The following is a 22,519-nucleotide window of genomic DNA, read 5'->3' as shown; positions in this document are numbered from 1 at the left end:
GTTCTACAGTATATCGAAATATATCGATCGGTATACGAGCAGATAGTAGGCGAACCTGCATTTAGATGAAAAGCATACACTTGCAGTAGATATACGAATCCTTATTTATGACGTCCGTTCGTACGTTAATGTAATTTACTCTACAACGTTGTGTTTCAGACGAAAATCGTCTTCTGCGTTCCGTATAATGTTCACTCATTCGTGGTGTCCAAAATTACAGCAACAAACGAAAAATTTACAAGGTTGCATTTATTTTGACACAAAACAGTATAAACGGGTGGTAGTAAAGTAAAAGCAATGTAAAGAATTCAGAACTTAAACAACTGCTACAAGCAAAACGGTAGACATAAATGTTCTCCTTTTTCTCCAACTTGACGGATTTGCACACACATTCCGACAACTGGTTAATGTGCTAGTATGCGGTGTGACCACTTGTGGCAGCGATACAGGCCTAACAACGGTGGGGCAAGCTGTGAATGATGTCATCAATTTCATGTTGAGACAATAACGCCCATTCTTCCTGCAGAGCTGCTTCCAGTTCTTGGAGAGTGGTTGGTGGATGCTGATGTGATGCAACACCTCTCCCTAAGCGCATCCCAGACATGCTCTATGGGATTCTAATTGGGGGAGCGATGAAGCCACACCATGCAGCAATATCTTCCGTTTGCAAGAAAACACCAACCATCTGTGCTGTATGAGATCGATCATTATCGTCGATCAATACGAAGTTTGGTCCCACGGCACCTCGCAACAGCAGTACATGAGGTCTCGAGATCTCGTCACGTTATCTGACAGCAGATACATCTTGCGATTCACCCGTACAATTTGATGAAGAGGTGTTCGAGTAGTCAACATAATCCCTGGTCACATCATTAGGAATTCTCCTTGATGTCGGTCTCTTTCCAAAATGTTTAGGTCCCAAAATCGTGTTCCACGTTTCCTTCAGATACGAATCCACCGAGAATCACTCTCAAGATCAAATCGGGACTCATCAGTGAAAAGAATATTGGCCCACTGTTCGACTGTGCAGTTGTCAGGTTGATGACTTCACTCTATACGTTCCTTTATGTGAAGAGGCGTCAGAGGTACATGTTCAGCAGGTCTCCGACAAAAAACGCCACTCTGCTCCGTACACCATTTGTCTGGATACAACACCTCCAGTGAATGCCAGGTCAGATGCCAGTTGCCGTGTAGCACTAAGGCGGCACCGTCGTGTCCGTATAGCCAAATAACGGTCCCCTCTTTCTGATTTCAACGTGGTCGGCCCTGCCCTCGTCTTCGGGATACACTTCCGGTCTCCATAAACTATCGTCACATCCGAAAAGCAAGAGAACGAGCCACACAAAGCCATTGGGCAACATCAGTTTGCAACTGTCCTGCTTCCATGCTTCCTAAGGCCCTTCACCGTAGAGTGTCTGGTAGGCGTCTTCTCTGTGCCATACTAGACCGTCAGTGACTGTATGCACAGCGATTGTGGCTGTGGGACTACCCGGCAAACACTAGCCCATTTCATAGGCGCCATGCCGTCATCGTTGATCGGAATACAATCTTCCGGGGAGAACACAGTCGTAAGGACATCTGTTGACAGTTTGTAAGATTATAAAGTAATTAGGTGCAAGACGGGGAAATAGCGGTTTGTTGCTCTAATTTTGGACGCCAGTGTCAACGCAGCCCGGACGTAAGTAGAGACTGCGTCGTCACTGATTTAAAGCGAGCTCCACGGAAGGGCCGGTACAACGTTGTGAAACAGCCTGTAGAAGCACCTTGTGTCGTAGCTGGGTGGGTAGAGTGCGGAATCGCGTGATCGCTCACGAGTTTACCAGACTATACAGGGTGGTCCACTGATAGTAACCGGGCCAAATATCTCACGAAATAAGCGTCAAACGAAAAAACTACAAAGAACGAAACTTGTCTAGCTTGAAGTGGGAAACCAGATGGCGCTATGGTTAGCCAGCTAGATCGCGCTGCCATAGGTCAAACGGATATCAACTGCGTTTTTTCAATAGGAACCCCCATTTTTATTACATATTCGTGTAGTACGTAAAGGAATATGAATGTTTTACTCCGACCACTTTTTTCGCTTTGTGATAGATGACGCTGTAATAGTCACAAACGTATAACTACGTGGTATCACGTAACATTCCGCTAGTGCGGACGGTATTTGCTTCGTGATACATTACCCGTGTTGAAATTGACCGTTTACCAATTGCGGAAAGGGTCGATATCGTATTGATGTATGGCTACTGATCAAAATGCCCAACGGGCGTGTGCTATGTATGCTGCTCGGTATCCTGGACGACATCATCCAAGTGTCCGGATCGTTCGTCGGATAGTTACGTTATTTAAGGAAACAGGATGTGTTCAGCCACATGTAAAACGTCAACCACGACCTGCAACAAATGATGATGCCCAAGTAGGTGTTTTAGCTGCTGTCGCGGCTAATCCGCACATCAATAGCAGACAAACTGCGCGAGAATTGGGTATCTCAGAAAGTCGGTGTTGAGAATGCTACATCAACATCGATTGCACCCGTACCATATTTCCATGCACCAGGAATTGAATGGCGACGACTTTGAACGTCGTGTACAGTTCTGCCACTGGGCACAGAAGAAATTACGCGACGATGACAGGTTTTTTGCAGACGTTCTATTTAGCGACGAAGCGTCATTCACCAACAGCGGTAACGTAAACCGGCATAATATGGGCTATTGGGCAACGGAAAATCCACGATAGCTGCGACAAGTGGAACGTCAGCGACCTTGGCGGGTTAATGTATGGTGCGGCATTATTGGAGGAAGGATAATTGGCCCCCATTTTATCGATGGCAATCTAAATGGTGCAATGAATGCTGATTTCCTACGCTATGTTCTACCGATGTTACTACAAGATGTTTTACTGCATGACAGAATGGCGATGTACTTCCAACATGATGGACGTCTGGCACATAGCTCACGTGCGGTTGAAGCGGTATTGAATAGCATATTTCATAACAGGTTGGATTGGTCATCGAAGCACCATACCATGGCCTGCACGTTCACCGGATATGACTTCTCCGGATTTGTTTCTGTGGGGAAAGTTAAAGGATATTTGCTATCGTGATCCACCGAAAATACCTGACAAAATGCGTCAGCGCACTGTCAAAATGCCTCTGAGCACTATGGGACTTAACATCTGAGGTTATCAGTTCCCTAGAACTTAGAACTACTTAAACCTAACTAACCTAAGGACATCACACACATCCATGCCCGAAGCAGGATTCGAACCTGCGACCGTAGCAGTCGCGCGGCTCCGGACTGCAGCGCCTAGAACCGCTCGGCCACCGCGGCCGGCGCGCACTGTCAATGCATGTGCGAACATTACGGAAGGCGAACTACTCGGTGTTGAGAGGAATGTCGTTACACGTATTGCCAAATGCATTGAGGTTAACGGACATTATTTTGAGCATTTATTGCATTAATGCGATATTTACAGGTAATCACGATGTAACAGCATGCGTTATCAGGAATGATATGTTTACAAAGGTACATTTATCACATTGGAACAACCGACTTAAAATGTTCAAACGTACCAATGTTTTGTATTTTAATTTAAAAAACCTACCTATTTGTTGTGTACATAGTTCCGCATAGTCAGGGCGTACACAACTTTCCCACTAGAGTGCGCCCCGCTAAGCACAACGGCGCAGGCGCAGCGCTCGTACATCTCCGCGCTACGAGATGGCGCTCCCATAGAGACGGACCAAATTCTGCTTCCGCCGATCCGCGTATTAATATGTAACGCAGCCAATGAAATTGCTGCTAACGTAGAACCTTTTCTCCTCACAGATCACACTCGCGCAGTGATACATGAACCCGCGAGGTATTATAACGAGTGTATAGACCTCCGATTAGTGAGTCTGCATTTGTCTGCACCAGTCAGTACCAGTCTGCATTAGTCTGTACCAGTCTGTACGAGTTCTACATTTGCCTGTACAGTCTATAGTCAAGTTTCAGTCTGCGCCTAATAAGATTAGCATATTCCTGTACATAGCCATGAAGATAAATGTATAGACACTTTTTTCAAGTATCAGAGATATATGTGAGAATAAGATAAACTTACCAATACCAAAGGAACTTCAGATTGTCAATTGTAAACAGTATCCAGAACCTAGTTAAGTAATTTTTATGCTTGTTATTATTTTAATAAATCTGTGTGAAAATTAATCAAGTTCTGTTTAAAGTTAGTCACCGTCAATCTGCTACTCTAAGCGTGCAAGTGGCATTTCTATCGTCTGACCTAACGGCAGAAGATAAACACGCCACAATAAGACCACGAGACATATTGCTGACACTCGCCTTCTTCGTTTGAGCGACAAGTCAAATAATCTGATGGTGTGTGTACTGAAGGTCTTACAGTACGCACACCACACTATTACCAACTGTTCGTCTAAAATTGTGAGCCATATGTTTGTGACTATTACAGCGCCATTTATCACAAAGCGAAAAAAGTGGTCCAACTAAAACATTCATATTCCTTTACGTACTACACGAATATGTAATAAAAATGGGGGTTCCTACTTTAAAAAACGCAGTTGATATCCGTTTGACCTATGGCAGCGCGATCTAGCTGGCCAACCATAGCGCCATCTGGTTTCCCCCTTCAAGCTAGACGAGTTTCGTTCTTTGTAGTTTTTTCGTTTGACGCTTATTTCGTGAGATATTTGGCCCGGTCACGATCAATGAACCACCCTGTATAGCAGCAGCGAGCCAGAGAGAGGCGCCTTGCCTGCTTGTGTCCTCCGGGCCGCACCCGGCCGGCCTCCAGGTCGGCTCCAGCGTCCGCTGCCGGCCCCACGTCCGGCGGTGGCTCCAGCAGCGACTCCACCTCGGCGGTCACCGTCTCTGGAGCGGCCCGCGGCCCCGGCGGCGTCACGCGTGCGCGTTCCAGTTCCGGGTTCTGCACCAGCGCAGGGACTGCCTCGTGGAAAGCTCCCAGGTCCACGGCCAGGGCTACCTGCAACGCAGCCAACTGAACTTTGAAAAAGACCAACGACGGTGTGCTACACACGAATTTCAGTTCAGATGCAATGTACACTGACGCTCGCTAACACACGATCGAACTCCAAAAAAATTCAAGTGACTAGCAGTAGAAGCACATAAGTCGCTACAACTACTCTCTTGCAGACTGTTTCGAGTTTAGATATCTTGCCTGAGCGCATGTTCAGTGGTGGAGCTTGTAATGGTTCTTTATTTACGTGACCATTACGGCACTCCAACCTCAGTTCTCGATACCAGTAATATCGTAGTATTTTTCTGCGAAGTAACAGACATATTTTTGTGACTATATTCACATTTTGTTTTATTAATGTATAGGTACACCGAAGTATCGATATATTACAGTGATATGGTTCTTGTGTGTATTCATTTCTATGAGACTGTCATAATCTTTGACTTACTTGTAACCGTTTTGGCGCGAATGCGCACAGAGCAGTCTTTATTTCACTTTGCAGAATATAAGTTGTTATTGCGCCTTATAAAAGAACAGTCAAGTCTTGTGTTTGGTTAAAATGGAAATTAAATATATGAAGATTGATACAAAACTGTTTTCTTGATGATGTGACAATTAAGAAGTGTATGTGAATTTACAAGAAGTTTAATAAAAGTGTGGATCGTGAACACCAAGTCAAAAATTATTTCTACCATACCATTGTTCTGATCTGGGATTGTTTGATCATTAAGAAGTTCCTGAAAAACGCATTTGTTAGGTCTTCAAATATTGATAAAATACAGATCTGGGCCTTCTAACAGTCAAAGTGGGATCACCCTAGAATCAACAAGATGAGCCATAACAACTTCGGCGAAATCTACGTGGGAATCCATTCAAGATAAGTGCCAAAATTAATGACTCTTTTTACAGTGACTTCATTATTTCCACTCTGTTGATACCATCCACAGTCAATAACTTTGTTGTTGCCCGATAAAGCGAACATATGCTACGTGAGCAACATTATTAATCTGATTTCTAACCTACTTTGCAAGAGGTGGTATTGTTAGAAGCTACTCTTTTCATATAAAATTGGAAAATCGACGATATTTGGGATGATTCATCAAATATGCAAAGTTATCTAGATGAAATAAAAACACAGCGTAATACTAACGCCAGATAAAGAAAAATTGACTGAAACATCTTAATGATTTGAACAATACGCAATGTTTCTCCCCTGCATTGGACCTGTAAGTGGTAAAGAGAATACAAATCCAGAACATTGAAGTTTCTTATATGGAGGTACGGAGGTTATTCGGGAAATAAGGTCCGATCGATTGTAAGTTGAAAACCACAGTGAGAATTCGATGAAGCTTTGCATAGATATGCTGGGCAATGTCTTTAGTACGTCTGTCGATCGCGTCGCTTCACTCTTTTCAGTTCTTAGCACACAATGAACACATAAAGCTGCCTAGAGCAATAGTGTCTCCCGCCAAATATGGGTGCCCACAGAGAGGTTTCGCCTGATTTCATGCATCCCACTTAACGTAACTGTCATGCATTTCCTTCTTCATGACAATTCTCCGCTGCATACTCCAGGGGCAATGAGGACGCCCCTGCAGCATTTTCGATGGGAAGCGTCTGATAGCCCACCATACAGCCCAGACTTTGCTCCCACATGTTCATCTCTGCTCACATGAACCGCTGGCTATGAAGACAATATTTTGGCACAGACAAAGAACTGCAGTCCAGCGTAGAGAATTGGTGGAAAGCACAGGCCGCAGTCTTCTGTGACGAGGCTACTGGAAATTCGGCACAAAGGTACGACAAATGTCTCAGTCGGAGCGGCGGTTATGTGGAGGAGTAGTCTTGAGGTGTAGCAAACTGTTCTAAATAAAACATTTTTGATTTTCAATGAGGTTTCCATTTCGCGACCAATCGGAACTTCCTTTCCGAATAGCCCCCGCATCTATATAAACGTGTTTTTAGTACGGTTGGTGGCACTATGACTGACTGTCAATTTATCTAAGTAGGCCTTCGCGCTTATAGAAAGACAGCGAGTCATCAATTTTCAGATATTCCATGCTATATGAAAAAGTTACTGAAACATATTTGGATACACACAAAAAAGAGCCACGGCATGGTACTTGCTTACGTGATTGTAGCTGATGAAGCATTTGCGCTGGTGGAAGATTTAATTAGACCCTACAGTGGAAATCATCTAACTTACGAAAACAAAGATAGAAAGCAATCGTTAAACTTTAGCAATAGGTATATTGAGTGTACTTTTGGTAAAGCGTGTGCTAAGCGGAAAATAGTACAACGACCATTAGATGTCAGCGTGGATTGTGCCGACCACATTGTAAAAGATGAGAAATGATTTAAGCAGGAAGACATCCTAAAAGAAAATCTCACAAGTATAAATGCTACCCAAAATAGACGACCCACTTCATCAGCGGGTAACGTTAGGGCTAACTTTACCAACCATTTTGTTAATGAAGATGCAGATCGTACGGTATGAACGGAAGTGTACTTGGTACCATAAAGTTTCTCTTACCTATATTTTTCTTTTAATCATTTCCCTCGCAGGAGATCAAAACCAATTCTTCTCAAACTCGCAGCCTCGAAACTACATTTTTGTTCTATACTGGCACTATATACCAAAATTGGACTTTTTTTCTACTCTGTCAATTAGTAGCTCAATGTCAATATCCTCGCCTTTGGTTTCATTCACTTTCCGCAACGTTCCCCTCCAAAAAACTAAATAAATGACAGAAACATTCATATAATACATCTGGTCACGACGGAAGCGCGAGGCCAATTAGATAGCACAAGGGTGTCGTCTATCTTCTTAACAACACGTCATCGAGCGTTCGTCTACGTCTAGAGATTTTATTTCCATTAACGAGTGACCGTATGATCAGTAATGAGTTGATTTTTAGATGTCTAAACGCGGGATTTGGAAACGTGTGTTATATTTTTGTCATCTGAACTTAGCTTTATTGTACATACTGCAACGATTCTAGTAAGGAGGGTTCAGAAAGACAAGCACATTTTCCATATTGGCACACGAATATGTGAACCACTTTATAAAATACCTCAGCTTTATTCGGGATAAAGGAGACCCAGGAGTGTTGATGCTTGTCAAAGTGCAACACAGAACATTATGAAAGGAAAATTTTTTCTGCAACATGTCGTGAGTAGAACAGCCAGACAGGTGTTAGGGGACTTCGAAAAATGATTTACTTATTATTGTGGGACGCAAAATAACTTTTACTGAGCTCTGCATATGATGTCACCCTTTCACATTTGCGATCATGAATCTGAATCACGTAATCTAGCATTAGACACTACTAATACAGTACATTCTTAACAAGGCAGGAAACAGACAACACAAAACTAAATTTCATAGGAAAATGATAACGTGAGTAGAACTAATACTCGACTTTGTTGCAGTTCCAAATTTCAGGCACGTCGACTCTATTTTATAGAGCTGGAGGAGAGGTCCAGGGTTTTTGCTTTCATACTAAAGACGCCTTTCCTCAATTTCACTTTACGAGGTTGTAGTGAACATTTCGCTTTGTTGTACAAAAACTGCGAAGGCTCCTACATAAGCGTAACACTTTTCATGGTAGCAAAATTTTACAGATAACTCATACAAAGAAGAGACAAATCACGCACATACTTGCTGCAACTACAGGCTGGAACAAAGAACAGGCTCTTGAAGCAAGGCTGCAACAGGTCAGCTGCTAGATGGCGTCTCAACAACGACTGTCCTACGACTGAATGCTGTGGCGTGGATTCAGTTCCGTATATTAGAGCATTAGCTTCTAGTATATTCTAAAAACGGTAGTGCTTCAAATTAATACAGTAATTACATTGACTTCCTGTTTTTAGGTAAGTGAACAATTTAAAAAAAAGCTGCATCTTCTCAAGTTAACAAAAATGTAAGAATAAAAACAGTAGTATTGGCTTCTGTCTCGGGTTCTTCGGCCGACGTTCATCTAATGATTTTTCTGACGTTTCGCCAGCACGAGTGGCTGGCATTGTCAAAGCTTCACCCTTCATTGCCGGTGGTGAACGGGAGCCGAGCTCGCGGGCGCAGACTATATGTACCTGGCGCGCCAACGTCCGAGGGCTTCTCCGCGGTCATTTCCGGTGCGGTTCTCCTCTTGCTACCTGCGACGGTCGTTCGCTGGAGTACGGGAAGCCAGGATCCGTTTACCTTAAGGCTTTCCTCTTTCTTGTTCAAAGATGAGATACACCCGAAACACAGTGGTTACTTTTGTAGATTTTAAAAAGGCCTACGACTCAATAGACAGAGTAGCTCTCTGCAAGACACTGGAAGAATTCAGCATTGACAGAAAGACAAGAGCAACCATTCGGGAAACATTAACTGACACAGTCTTCAAGGTTAAATTTATGGGGGATATCTAGGAACCATTTGAAATCCAAACTGGAGTGCGACAGGGTGACGGACTTTCACCATTACTCTTTAATATCATTCTTGAAAAAATTATCAGGACATGGGAAAAGAAGTCAAAGGAATCCAAATTGGCATTAGAAAAGATAATAGATTCAATGTGAAGTATTTAGCTTTTGCGGATGAGCTTGCAATCCTCACAAATAATAGAAAAGAAGCCACTAACGCCATAGAGAAGTTACACGAAATTGCACAAAGAACTGGGCTGCAAATCTCATATGAGAAAACCCAGTACATAGAAAGAGTGCCTATTGTGACAACCCATGGGAAAATCGTACAAGTACCACATTTTAAGTACCTGGGAGAAATCATCCAGCCATCAGGGATCAACCTAAAGGCCAATGAGGAAAGAATAAAAAAAACTACAGAAAGCATATAAACTCACGTGGAACTATTATAACAAAAAGTCCATATCCATTAACGCAAAATTGAGGCACTACAACACTGTCGTACTTCCGGAGGCACTGTATGCATCTGAAACAACACAAATAGGTGGGCAAACTAAAATCAAATAAATAGAGAAACAAGAAAGGAAAATTCTCAGGAAAATGTTTGGCCCGATACAAGAGCAAGGAATCTGGAAGAAGAGACCAACATCAGAATTATATAAATACACAGACAAGATTAGGGATACAATAAGGAAAAGAAGAATGCAGTTCTACGGACATATCCACAGGATGAATAAAAACAGAATTTCAAAGCGAATTCTTAAAGTCATCAACTCAGGCAGGGGAAAAACAAAATGGATAAAAGAAGTTGAAGGGGACCTCAGACAAACACACATAACAGTAAACGATGCAGAAAATAGAACTGAATTCAGGAACATCATCAAAAAACATAAATTTGACACCACAGCACAGAAGAGACCAGGATGCAAATGGACAGCGGAGCGAAAGAAACAATACAGTGAACACATGAAGAAAATTTGGGCTCAGAAAAAACATAAACAATCATCATAAAGGAATTCAAGTTCAAACGCTCTCTTAAATGGGAATAATCGAAAATAATAATAATAAAAATAATAATATGCATGACTTGATAAATTGTCTGAAAGAGGAAGAATTGTTTTTGTCCAATTGTGTTGGTTTGTACATAATTAAGTACAGCGTATGCCAGGAACGAAATAATGTTTAAGCTTTTGCTACTCTCCGTTTCTAATTTTTGAGTGACTAGGAGTTTTCGTGCTGTTTCATTTTTGCAGACAAATCTAAAGGATACGTAGTTCATGTATTAGCTAACGAATTAGCTTCCGGGCTGAAAATCAGGCATTCTTACCTTGCACACACACACGGCTTCTTATGTTTGTTCGTTTGTAGACAGGCTTATTTGATTCCGTCACTTTCTCGGATAACTGATCTACTCTGCGAGGCCCTACTTCCATTGCGGCTAACTTTTCCTGATAATTTTCTTTTCTGTTAGAGCTTAATACAGATTCAACAAGTTAATGTTGACACAGCACAGGAAAGCCGATTCCTGAAGGCTATCAACCAACTCCAAACACAAACTGCCGTTCTTGGAAATTATTAAACGAGTAGTACTATCTACCAACAAGATTACTTGACTAGAATACAAATGAGGCGTTGAGAAACATAAAAGCCAAAAGCCCACCGCCTTCGACCAGCCATATTTAAGTGAATAATAGAGAAACCAGTGACACAGCTTTTCGTGAATGTTAAGATATATGTACCATGTGGGCCTACAGTACAGATAAACCTGATCCACCATAAGATCAGCAGGTGTCATAAGCTTGAATAAATGCTACAGTCTAACAATCGACGGTGATATGCTTTATGGTTCGCAGCGCCTCATAAGGATTACACCATGATATAGTCCAAAACTTAACCAACTATATCTAATTCAGAATAGCATAAAATAGGTTTTCCTACTAGTATGATTATAACATATACTTATGCCCGATCTAGTTTTACTATACAGTAAGTGAATTGACTTATTTGTGGAGTGTGCTACCGCCTAGTGCGATTTATGCAAAGGAAACGTAGATGGAAGTCTACTGTAGTGTGCTACCACCTTGTGGCATTGACATAAACCTGTAGCTGGGTGGTAAGGGCTAGCAATGCACACTGTGAACCGTGCACATTGTTTATCAAGTCGCATGTATTTGGCCTGTATGGCAGTTACGTCACACTAGTAGTGCATGCGCAGAAGCTCCTTAAAACGTGCACAAGTGAAGATGTGCTCGCCATCCCAATGTCAAATTTCACCGAGTCCATAGGAAGCAGTGTAGCACAGCGTGGTAGATTTAGTGCTGTGTCTTTCACATTATCGTATTTACATTACGTCTAACAAAGAAAAGTAACCAATAAATCCGCAAGGTATCAAAAGTTAGGGTGTTCACGTGCTTTTGTGCCTTTACACAACAGCCGTAATTGCCCCTTAGTACGCACAGATTGTACTCTGGCGGCAATGAACACGGTCCTTGAGGTTATTATAAACCGAAGAAGCAAAGAAACTGGTACACCTGCCTAATATCATGCAGGGCACCCGCGAGCACGCAGAAGTGCCTCAACACGATCTGTCATGGACTCGACTAATGTCTGAAGTAGTGCTGGAGGGAACTGACACCATGAATCCTGCAGGGCTGTCCATAAATCCGTAAGAGTACGAGGGGGTGGAGGCCAACACGTTGCAAGGCATCCCAGATACGCTCAATAATGTCCGTGCCTGGGGAGTCTGGTGACCAGAGGAAGTGTTTAAACTCAGAGGAGCTTTCCTGGAGCCACTCCAGCAATTCTGGACGTGTAGGGTGCCGCACTGTCCTGCTGGGACTGACCAAGTCAGTCGGAATGCACAGTGGACGTGAATGGATGCAGTGATCGGACAGGATGCTTACGAACGTGTTCCCTGTCAGAATCGTATCTAGCCGTATCAGACTGTGGTTGCAGATAGAGCTCACAGCGGAATGTTTCCGCTGGCGTGAACTGCCCGATTATATAGAGAGAGAGAGTGACCTTGATTACGTAATGCGCTGATAACGGACTTAGACTCTGCAGGCACCAGCAGGCGGGAGTTATCCCGAACGCGTGCTGTAGTGACTCTAGCAGCGCGAGTACCCTGGTGCGCCGGCCAAGCGCAGAGCCAAGTCGGGCGGGTTGCGTCACCGACTAGCTAGGCGCTCAACGGGCAGCGTGACACTATGTTTTCGAAAATTTTCAAACTGTTGCATCCTTGAGCCCCCGATTCGCGATGTACGTCTAACGGTTACAGAGGTCAAGGATCACACTTTATTAATAATTGTAATACAAAGTAATATCTCCAGTTACAGTTACATTTTCAGCAAGTACACCAAGTCCTTTCATCCATACATGTATTTTTTCATCATTACTAACTTTTCTACAGGAGCGGGTATAGAATGTAAAAGAGATATTACCATAAACATAGCTAGGTGTACTGCGGTGTTGAAAGGCCCATGCAGTCATCAAGGATACACAAGTGGGCCTTCGATGACATTTCGTTGAATGGTTGACACGCTGACACTTGTCGATCGCTCAGCACTGAAATCTGCACCAATCTGCAGAAGGATTGCACTTCTATCGTGTTGAACGATTCTCTTTAGTCGTCGTTGGTCCCGTTGTAGTAGGATATTTTTCCGGCAGCAACGATGTCGGAGATTTTATGTTTTAAGCGGATTCCTGATATTCACGGTACGCCCGCGAAATGGTCATACGGGAAAAATCCCACTTCATCGCTACCTCGGAGATTGTCCCATCGCTCGTGCACCGACTATGACACCACGTTCAAGCTCACTTAAATCTTGATAACTTGCCATTGTAACAGCAGTAACCGATATAACAACTGCGCCAGACACTTGTTGTCTTATATAGGCGTTACCGACCTCAGTGCCGTATTCTGCCTGTTTACATGTCTCCGTATTTGAGTACACATGCCTATACCAGTTTCTCTGGAGCTTCAGTGATTGTTTTGCAGCAGTGCACTTCGCATCAGGGCAGACTTTCGATGTTAGTCGGAAGACAGCAGTGAAACAGCCGCACCGCACACCATGCAAGACAGCTCGCGAGTCCCCCTTTGCAGGATGGAGGCCACTCCGGATAGACAGCGGCTACCGGAGCAGAACGCCGCGGCCCAGCCGGCAGCCTTGCGGCAACGCGACGTCGCTTCGGCACGCTCTCGCTAGGGTAGCGAAATCGCTCGGGAAAACGATCTTGCGTAAGCTGGGTGCCGCCAGTGAGAGGGGGACCACATCAGCACCGACATCATGTTCGCTGCAGTCTGTAACTGACTTCATTTGCAGAGCATAGTGGTGGCCGATTCGTAGACGTCTAGACGTCGAAACACTTCCTCTTTCGGGATTGGGTTCTATTAGGGAGTTTGTGCACCATGACCATACAACAAGTACTGCAAACAAGGGAAACTCCAACATTGTTCGGGTAATTTGAAACAGTTTTTTTGTTACTGCGTATAGATTTCAATCACAAATTGATCATCCCCAGTCCTAAAATAAAATAAAAACACAAAAACTCAAACCTAAACGGTCAAATTCATTTCTAGATTTCCAGAAAGAATTTGACACGGTGCCTCAAATAACACAGGCCAACGAAAAATTTTTTTGAAAAACTTTTTTACTTTGATATCTGCTCTTTACAGATTTTTATGAGCCGAATCCAAATCTAATCTTAGTTTTTTTGTATCAGCCATAGTTTTCGAGCAATATGTATTTTATTATGTAGTATAAAAATCCTATGGTAAATGATAAACGGGGAAATTAATGAAACTCTTTGTTACAACATAAGCATGGTTTGTATTTACAACAAGCTACTTAAAACAATGATATGTGTTAATAGAGGGTTCACTTGTCATCTGGAATTGGTTTGTATTTTCTTTCTCTTTTTTCTTTGAAGCTTCTTGTATGGCTTTTTCTGCGATGAGTCGCTTGCTGAACTTCTCGGTGAATTGGCCAACAGTGGTCCCCCATCATGTTGGTGTTCCAGCGGCCTTGAAGCGTTTTTTCATCACTTTAATTTCCTGGTGAAAACACTGTACTTGCTCCTCACTAACATTTCCCGTATTATCCGGGAAGTAATCAAGGTGACTGTTCAAAAAGTGAACCTTTAGACTCATTAAACATCCTAAGGTTTCAAGGTTCTTTAACTTTGTAGCTGTAATAGAAACATGTTCTGGGTCTTTTTCATGTTCTAAGAACTTCGTAAAGACTTGCTTGAGTGACACTCATGCTTCTCTCCCCTTTAAGGTAATTGTGGATTCAAAGTTAACATCGAACATCAATTTTCTAATGTCAAGTCCGACAAAGAAGCTTTCTTTTAGTTTAACTTCTGAAAGGTATGGAAACTTTTGGCAGAGATACTTAAAACATGGTCCATCTTTAGACAAAGCCTTTACAAACTGTTTCGTTAGGCCTAACTTTATTTGTGGAGTTGGTAGGAGTACGTGTTTCGGATCTACAATGTTTTTGCGTAGAATTTTCTTCTCACCAAGTTTTAAAGACTCCCTCACATGCCAGTTTTCCACAGCAAATCTAAAGGCATTTTCTCCTTTTGGACCATTTTCTTAGATCTTCAACACACACATAATGTGCCTTGTGCGGCGCCAAAGATTTATCTTGATCACCAAGTTTAGATCCAAAGTATGATAGATAAACCTTTTTCACAAAGTCTGTATTGTTTCTTTGGTGTTTTTAAATCACAAATTCACCACAAATATAACAAAAACTGTCAGCAGAGTTTTTACAAGACACTGTACTGAACACATGTACAGGAAACGGGAAAGTGAGGTTAGGCTGACAGTAAACAAAACACACAAAAATGGAAACGACCTTTTTTTGCCAGCAAATGTTTAACAGCAGTGCTACCAACGTCATCTACATTCATTGCACCTCCTTCTTAAATTATTGTAACTATATAAAAGCTGTTAAATTCATTAAAAATTTCTTAATTTAATAAATTTAAGTGAAAAATGTGAAGAAATGGTGGGTGATACAGTTTTTTAAATATCATATTTGGATTTCCCACCCTAAAAACATAAGAATATGGTATTTTCCGCAAAAAAGTTTTTCCATCGTTGGCCTGTGTAATAGAACCCAGTAACGTGTCCTCGACGGCGACGGCGAGTGTTCATCAGAGGCAAGACTACCACCAGGAGTGCCCGAGGGGAGTGTGACAGAACCGCTGTTGTTCTCTATATACAAAAATGATTTGGTGGACAGGGTGGGCAGCAGTCTGCGGTTGTTTGCTGATGATGACGCGATCTACGGTAAGGTGTCGAAGTCGAGTGACTGTAGGAAGGTACAAGACGACTTACACAAAATTTCCAGTTGGTGTTATAAATTGCGGTTAGTCCTAAATGTGGAAAAATGTAAGCTAATGCGGATGAGTAGAAGAACAAACCTGCAATGTTCGGATACAGAATTACTAGTGACCTGATTGACACGGGCAAGTCGTTTACTTATCTGGGCATAACGTTGCAAAGCGATAGGAGGGGGAATGAGCATTTGGAAACTGTGGTTGGGAAGACTTCGGTTTAGTGGGAGAATTTTAGGGAAGAGTGGTTCACTTGTAAAGGAAACCGCATATAGGGCGCTGGTGCGACCTATTCTTGAGTACTGCTCGGGTGTTTAGGATCCTTACCAGATTGAATTGAAGGAAGACATCGAAGCAATTCAGAAGCGGGCGGCTCGAGTTGTTACCGGTCGGTTGGAAGAAAACGTAAGTGTTACAGACATGCTTCTGGAACTCAAATGGGAATCCCTGGAGGGAAGACGACTTAATGACCACCTCAAAAAATTTTTAAAAAATACAAATTTCGTTACTTATCATTGACTTTTATTTACAGCATACTTTCTAACATATGTGACGTGTACGAAGGGTCCTGAAACCGAGAATTCGAATGCAACATTTGTTTTGAAAAGCCGCACCACTACTAAGCCTTAAATTTTTAGGTTAAGTTTCACTGAATAACTTTGAAAATTATATAATCATGTAGAAGAAATCATTAAAAATAATAAATATTTTTTTTCAAATTTTTAAAATAGAAGATACGAGACTAGATTACGTTATTTTCAAAAGGTGGACAGAAAGAGTCCACTCCTCCCCAGCTGGTACTGAGAGGTTTAATGTATTTTTATTTGAAGTTAAGAATGTATACAAGAAAAAGTTTAGAAAAGATTTGAAATTATGTTGAAAATTTTTTGAAAGTCGCTAAGTGCTCTAATTATCAAGTACTCGATGATTATATACTGGGTGATTTGCCCTTCGTTTAAGCAAAAGCTACTTCTTCACGCATCTCAATTTTTATGACATCGAGTCCTGAGCCATGTCTCGTACAGTGATATAATTCTGCATTCTGTGCTATATGAGGAGACTGTCTCCAAAATGTGTTGCGAATACAATTAATACTAATGAAGCAAAAAAATTAAAACGTCATACCTTATACTGTAGTAAGCGATAAACTTTTTTCCTAGGAGCATTTTGTCTGTGGTGTCAACGAGAAAAGGTTTCGTAAAGACTTGAAATTATATGTAAAATTTGCTGTAAGTTATTAAGTGCACTGATTCTCAAATACTAGATGAATATAGGCTGTGCTTGGGAATTACGCTTCCTCAAGATATATACACAGTTTATAACTGTCATAATTATCTTACTGTGTTGAACTTTTCACATAAGATTATACCTCTTAATGAGCAGATTATATCAGCACTTTAAATGTTTAAATCCGATCACTATTTACATGAAATACGTAAGGTTAAGTTCTTGTTGCGCTTATTAACCTTTACACAGGCAGCATGCAAATGTGCGTCGGTTCGATGTACTGAGATAGTGGTTTAGTAATGTAGGTGGCTGTTTAATACCTGTCTGGCCATCCATTTTTAGCTTTTTGTTATTTTTCTAAATCGGATATGGCGAATGGACGTCGAGATGAACCTAACATTGACAGAAATAGAGGAATCGATAAAGACCACGAAAAGAGGAAACGCATCAGGACTGGATGAAGTAAATTTAGAGCTGGGGAGGGAAGCTTGCTTTTTGGAGTTCAAGAGAACAGTATTGAAAGAAAGGACACCTGAAGCATGGAAAAAGAGAGTCACAGTGTCAGTTTTTAAGGAGGGTTGCAGAAACTACCTCAAAATTGTTTTGTGTAGGTGTCCCTGGAGAGTTAAGAATTGCATTGTATAGTTTGCAGCTGTATTACCTTACAATGATGGCAACAGCCTTTGGAAATCCATCAGACCATTTCCAGCTCTTCTACACCAAAAGGTGAAAATCAGATAACAAGTGTGTTCAATTCTAATCCATAGCCATAATAAGTATAGATGTTGCATGTAGAGCATCAAACATAGTCACAAGAAAGTACTTACCAAAAACAGCTTAGCTTAGAAGTGTAAGAACGGGAAAATCATTAAATTCGAAAAAAATTTTAAGTGTCAAGGGAAGTGCTTATGATAACAGCAGTAATATATACTTCTCATACATGAAGTATGTGTTTATATTCTCTTGCTTGCAGCGTAATAAGCTGAGAATATATTCGAAAGTATTTTTTCATGAATAAGTTGTAGCTTATGTCATTGAATCAATGTGTTTCCCTGTTTTTATCTGCATTTCACGATAATTCATGTCTCTTGGTATATTGACTAACTCAGAGGCCTAAAAATATAACAACCATTTCGTTAATTAAGCGTAAAATAATTAAAATCAAATATTATCCTTAAGAAGCTTGTGACAGTCTGCTTTCTGACCGCTTGGAGCGCTAGCGTCGTTCCAGTTGTCAAACGGTAACAACTTTCGCTTCAGAGTGTGTCATGACTGTATTAGACTGCAGTCAACATATCAGATATGCCAAATGCTCCATAATACGACTAATGACTGCACGCAAGAAGCTGCAATTTATTATTTGTTCACCATGTAGCACTAATTACATTTTCAAATTATTGAATGAGATCAATAAAATAATTCGAAACATTTATCTGTAATCTATAGTAGTAAAACAACATATACAATTTGCAAGATAACTAGTATATCAGATTTTTTTAATGGTACAGTATAACTCGTTCTAGAAAAGTTAAAATAACTTAAGTGTATGTGTGCTGCATAAAATGCAATGCTGTGTCGTTACAAGTTAACAAACGTTACAGAGTATTTCAACTACCCTGTAATTCAACTACCCTGTCCACCAAAGTCTGATTGCAAACTATGTTATTTTGTTATAAACAAAGCGATTGCCTATGGACGTCCACATCCTTATCAGATAACACCTCCCTCAAAGTATGATTCATACTTTATATATGTATACATAACAAGTTAAAATAAAGCAGTGCTCAATAATGTACTGATGTCAGTAGCTTACACTTACAATCAGATAACTGCAAGTAAGTGTTAAATCACATTGTATGTCAGTATCTGATCTGCTTATATCTACCTGTTTCAAATAACTAAATCGTCTATGCACACTCACAGACAATCTGTAACACAATCAGTGGTCACACTGACTTGTCTGTGCAACCCTGCACAGTCGCTTGTACAAACATTACAAAAAAATATACTGTTTAGTAATGTGTTTGCATTAGTGTGTGGCAAACAAAGTAGAATTCATTTGTTAATTTGTTAACCAATAATGATACAGCTATTTTATTTTGTGTAGTGTATATACATATGACACTGTGTGGGGAAAAGTAGATTTCAGAAAAAATGTAATATTTTGGAAACTTTTACTGATTTGTTGTATGTAAGTGTATAACCACAAGATGACATAGAGATGTTTGTGAATACACATGACAATATCTTTATTTCACACTGTGTAACAAGAAGAGAACACTCATTGGTATGCAATGCGACTTAGCACTTTGATGCATTTATGTGACTGTAATTGCTGGCAATGGGCCTCATCAGTTCATTCATGCACTTACTTTACTTTAACTCTTTGTGAATACAGCTATCCAATGTGAATCAATACTTTGAGATTCATGTTTCTGATAGTGATGTAGAGATCCGTGGAGAATCTTTTTGTTTATTAAAAAAAACTGCACAGTTTGTAATCACTTTGGCAGACAGTGTAGTTGAATTACTTTGTTGCATTTGTTAACTTACAATGATATGCATTGCATTTTATACAGTACATACATTGTGTTGCATTTGTTAACTTGCAGTGGTATGGTAATCCATTCTGTACAGTATACTTACACTTCCTCCAACTCATTTAGAAGAGTTATACAGTACAACTAAAAACTTTGATAGACTGGTTATGTTGTATCAATTACCCATATATTTTTTCAAATTGTTATTCTTGCTGTTTTTCAACAATTGTAAACATAATTCTTGCCAAATAGTGAATAAATAATAATGTAAAACTTGGGGCACGCAATCATTAGTTAAATTATGAAGCATCACTAGTACACGTGTTATGTTAACAGACATAACTGGTACCCATAGACAGTTTATTAAGGTATAGGTATGTTTTATATGTTACACTTGGCATTGAAACTGTGACAATGCAGAACAGAAATATTTTTTTATAAGGACTTACTTGCTACACTGTGTGATGCTCTGCTTGTAACTTCAATACATATGACAGTTGTGGATTAGAATTGTAAGCACTTGCTACATGGTTTCCTCCTTTTGGTCTAAAAGATGGTCTGATGCAGGACCTTGATAGTTTGTCTGAGTTAAAATATTCTTAATCTGCATCAATATTTTAGGATAGTTACTTTGATATGTCATATGGTCAATGTATCTCAGAAGACGCTGGAAAAGGGAGTACAATAGATTAGCGAAGAAATGAAAGGGGAAATTTGGATTCAGATCAGGAACGTGGATCAAATTTTGAGTGCAACTCAACTCCAAAAGAGACACTATGAACATGGAAAGGCTTTAGTAGTGGTGTTCGTGGACAATGAGCAGGTAAATGATGCAAGATCTGGAAAACTCCTCAGAAAATAAGAATTGGAAGACTATGAGAAGAATAAAGGAAATACATCAAGGAAGTATGACTTGTTTAAAAGTAGAAGAGAAGACAGACTACTTTGAACAGAACATTGGGCTGAAGCATAGGAGAATATTTATTTATTTACTTACTTCTACACAAAGCATGAATGTAAGGCTTCATTGCTATACACTGCTACTGTCTTGTAAAATTTGTACTTAATTTAATAAAACTGATAGAAGTAAAGAATCTGAAATAAATATGAGAGATTTCATTTTAGTTTACATATTATTTGATCTTAAGAGTACAAGAATCTTATGCAGGACAGACTGTCTGAGGTCACATGGGACAAGTGGTGCCTCAAACAAAGCCACTCAACACCTATATTTGAAACAACATGTAATATGCGAAACCTGTTTGGTGACTGAAATACTGTCTTACTAAACCTAATCACGAATCAAATGTAGTTCACAAATAGGATGGAATATGGCTCACCCGACTGTAATTATGATGCCACTCTGCTGTGCATCAACATCAGTGCCTAGAAAAATCTCGCTAATCCAGTATGACTCAGCAAAAATTTAGTTGTACAGAAACATTTTTGATCAATAATAGTTGAATGAGAGGAGCTTTTTAAATTCAGCTAGAATTTTGCTAGTATAAACCCACTGCCGCTTTTACTTTTCTCCTTCTCAGCATACTTCAGTGCTGCCACTTTTAGTAACATGCTGTAACACACACTGTAAGCAAAATACACCTCCACTCTAACGCGGACTCGAAAAATATAGTATGAACAAGAATGCTTTGTACTCGTTTAAAACTTGGAAAGCATGCCTAGCATCTGAACGCCCTGGCTCCTCATTGGCTGATGCTACACTCACGTCAAAGAATGTCAGCAGAGACACCTACCAAAACCACAGCAGGCATATGGCGTCGATCTGTTGTTTCAGAGTTTACAGCAAAAGTTACTTGCGAATAGTCTACATATACTAAACTGAGTAACTGAAAGTTGGCTAATACACAGACAGAAAAAAAAATCGCGGAACCAAGAAGGAGTTCGACATCAACGAAAGTTGGTAGGTGTGTTTCTACGTCTGAAACGTGACGTCTATTCAAATTTCGAGCTGGTCGCGTTAGAATGGCGATAGTAGCACCACTTTGTAGATGAAAATCATGTATGCTTTCAATACACGCTGTAATGGGTGTGAGCGTTACTTGCCTTTAACATCGGATGTGGTGAGGTGATGTTAGTCAAGAATGCCTTCAAGGCGACAAAGAGGGCATCATCAGCACCTAATTGGGTTTTAATGGGGTCGTGTAATAGTGCTACAAGTTGGACATTCCTGCTGTGGTATTGCATAAAGACTTGGCAGAAATTGAGCCACTGCACATGATACTTGGCAGCAGTGGTCATAGAAATGTACAGTCTGTAGAAGATCAGACTCCAGACAGCTACCTGGCACCACTGAGAGGGTAGGCCATCGTGTTCGGCATGTCGCTCTGGCGCGTCGTACTGCATCTGTAGCAGCAGTTTGATCAGCAGTTGACATTCCACCGCCATTTGCGACTTCAATGGTCTCAAGCGAGAGCTCATTGGAGCCTCTTGGAGGACTGCTGTGTTTCCTAATGAAAGCTGGTTCTGCCTCAGTGCCAGTGATGGCCATGAGTTGGTTGGGAGGAGGCCAGGTGGAGGCCTACAAACAGTCTGTCTCCTTGCTAGACACACTGGACCTCCACCTGGAGTTTATGGCCTGTGGCCTGATTTCGTATGACAGAAGAAACACTCTCGTGGTCATCCCCCACACAATGACTACTAATTTGGAAGTAGATCTGGTGTTTCGTGAAGAGCATTCCAGGGGGTGCTTCCCAACAAGATAACTCTCGCCCACATACTGCTGTTGTGACCCAACATGCTCAACAGAGTGTCGACATTGTGCCCTGATCTGCCTGATCACCAAATCTGTCTCCTATCGAGCACATATGGGACATCACCAGACGGCAACTCCAACCCCATCCATAAGCCGTATTATCCGTCTCTTTAATGAGCGACCAAGTGCAATAGGCATGGACCTCCTTCCCACAAACTGACATCCAGTGCCTGTACAACACAATGCATACACATTTGCACGCTTGCATTCAACACTCTGGCGGTTGCACTGGTTATTAATG

The 22,519-nt window shown here is 41.1% G+C and overlaps 1 protein-coding gene across 1 annotated transcript in view; it reads right to left on the bottom strand.

The window, feature by feature from the left end:
- The window catches only part of LOC124778710, a 188,921-nt gene that overhangs the window by 124,976 nt on the left and 41,426 nt on the right, over positions 1-22,519 (bottom strand). Inside the window, exon 3 of the mRNA XM_047253662.1 lies at positions 4,765-4,992. Coding sequence (XP_047109618.1) covers positions 4,765-4,992 — 228 coding nt within the window. The remainder of the gene's footprint in view (positions 1-4,764; positions 4,993-22,519) is intronic.

The sequence above is a fragment of the Schistocerca piceifrons genome, chromosome 1, assembly GCF_021461385.2.
Source record: "Schistocerca piceifrons isolate TAMUIC-IGC-003096 chromosome 1, iqSchPice1.1, whole genome shotgun sequence".
Lineage (NCBI taxonomy): Eukaryota > Metazoa > Arthropoda > Insecta > Orthoptera > Acrididae > Schistocerca > Schistocerca piceifrons.
The sequence above is the reverse complement of the archived record's forward strand: the minus strand, read 5'-3'. Positions and strand labels throughout refer to the sequence as shown.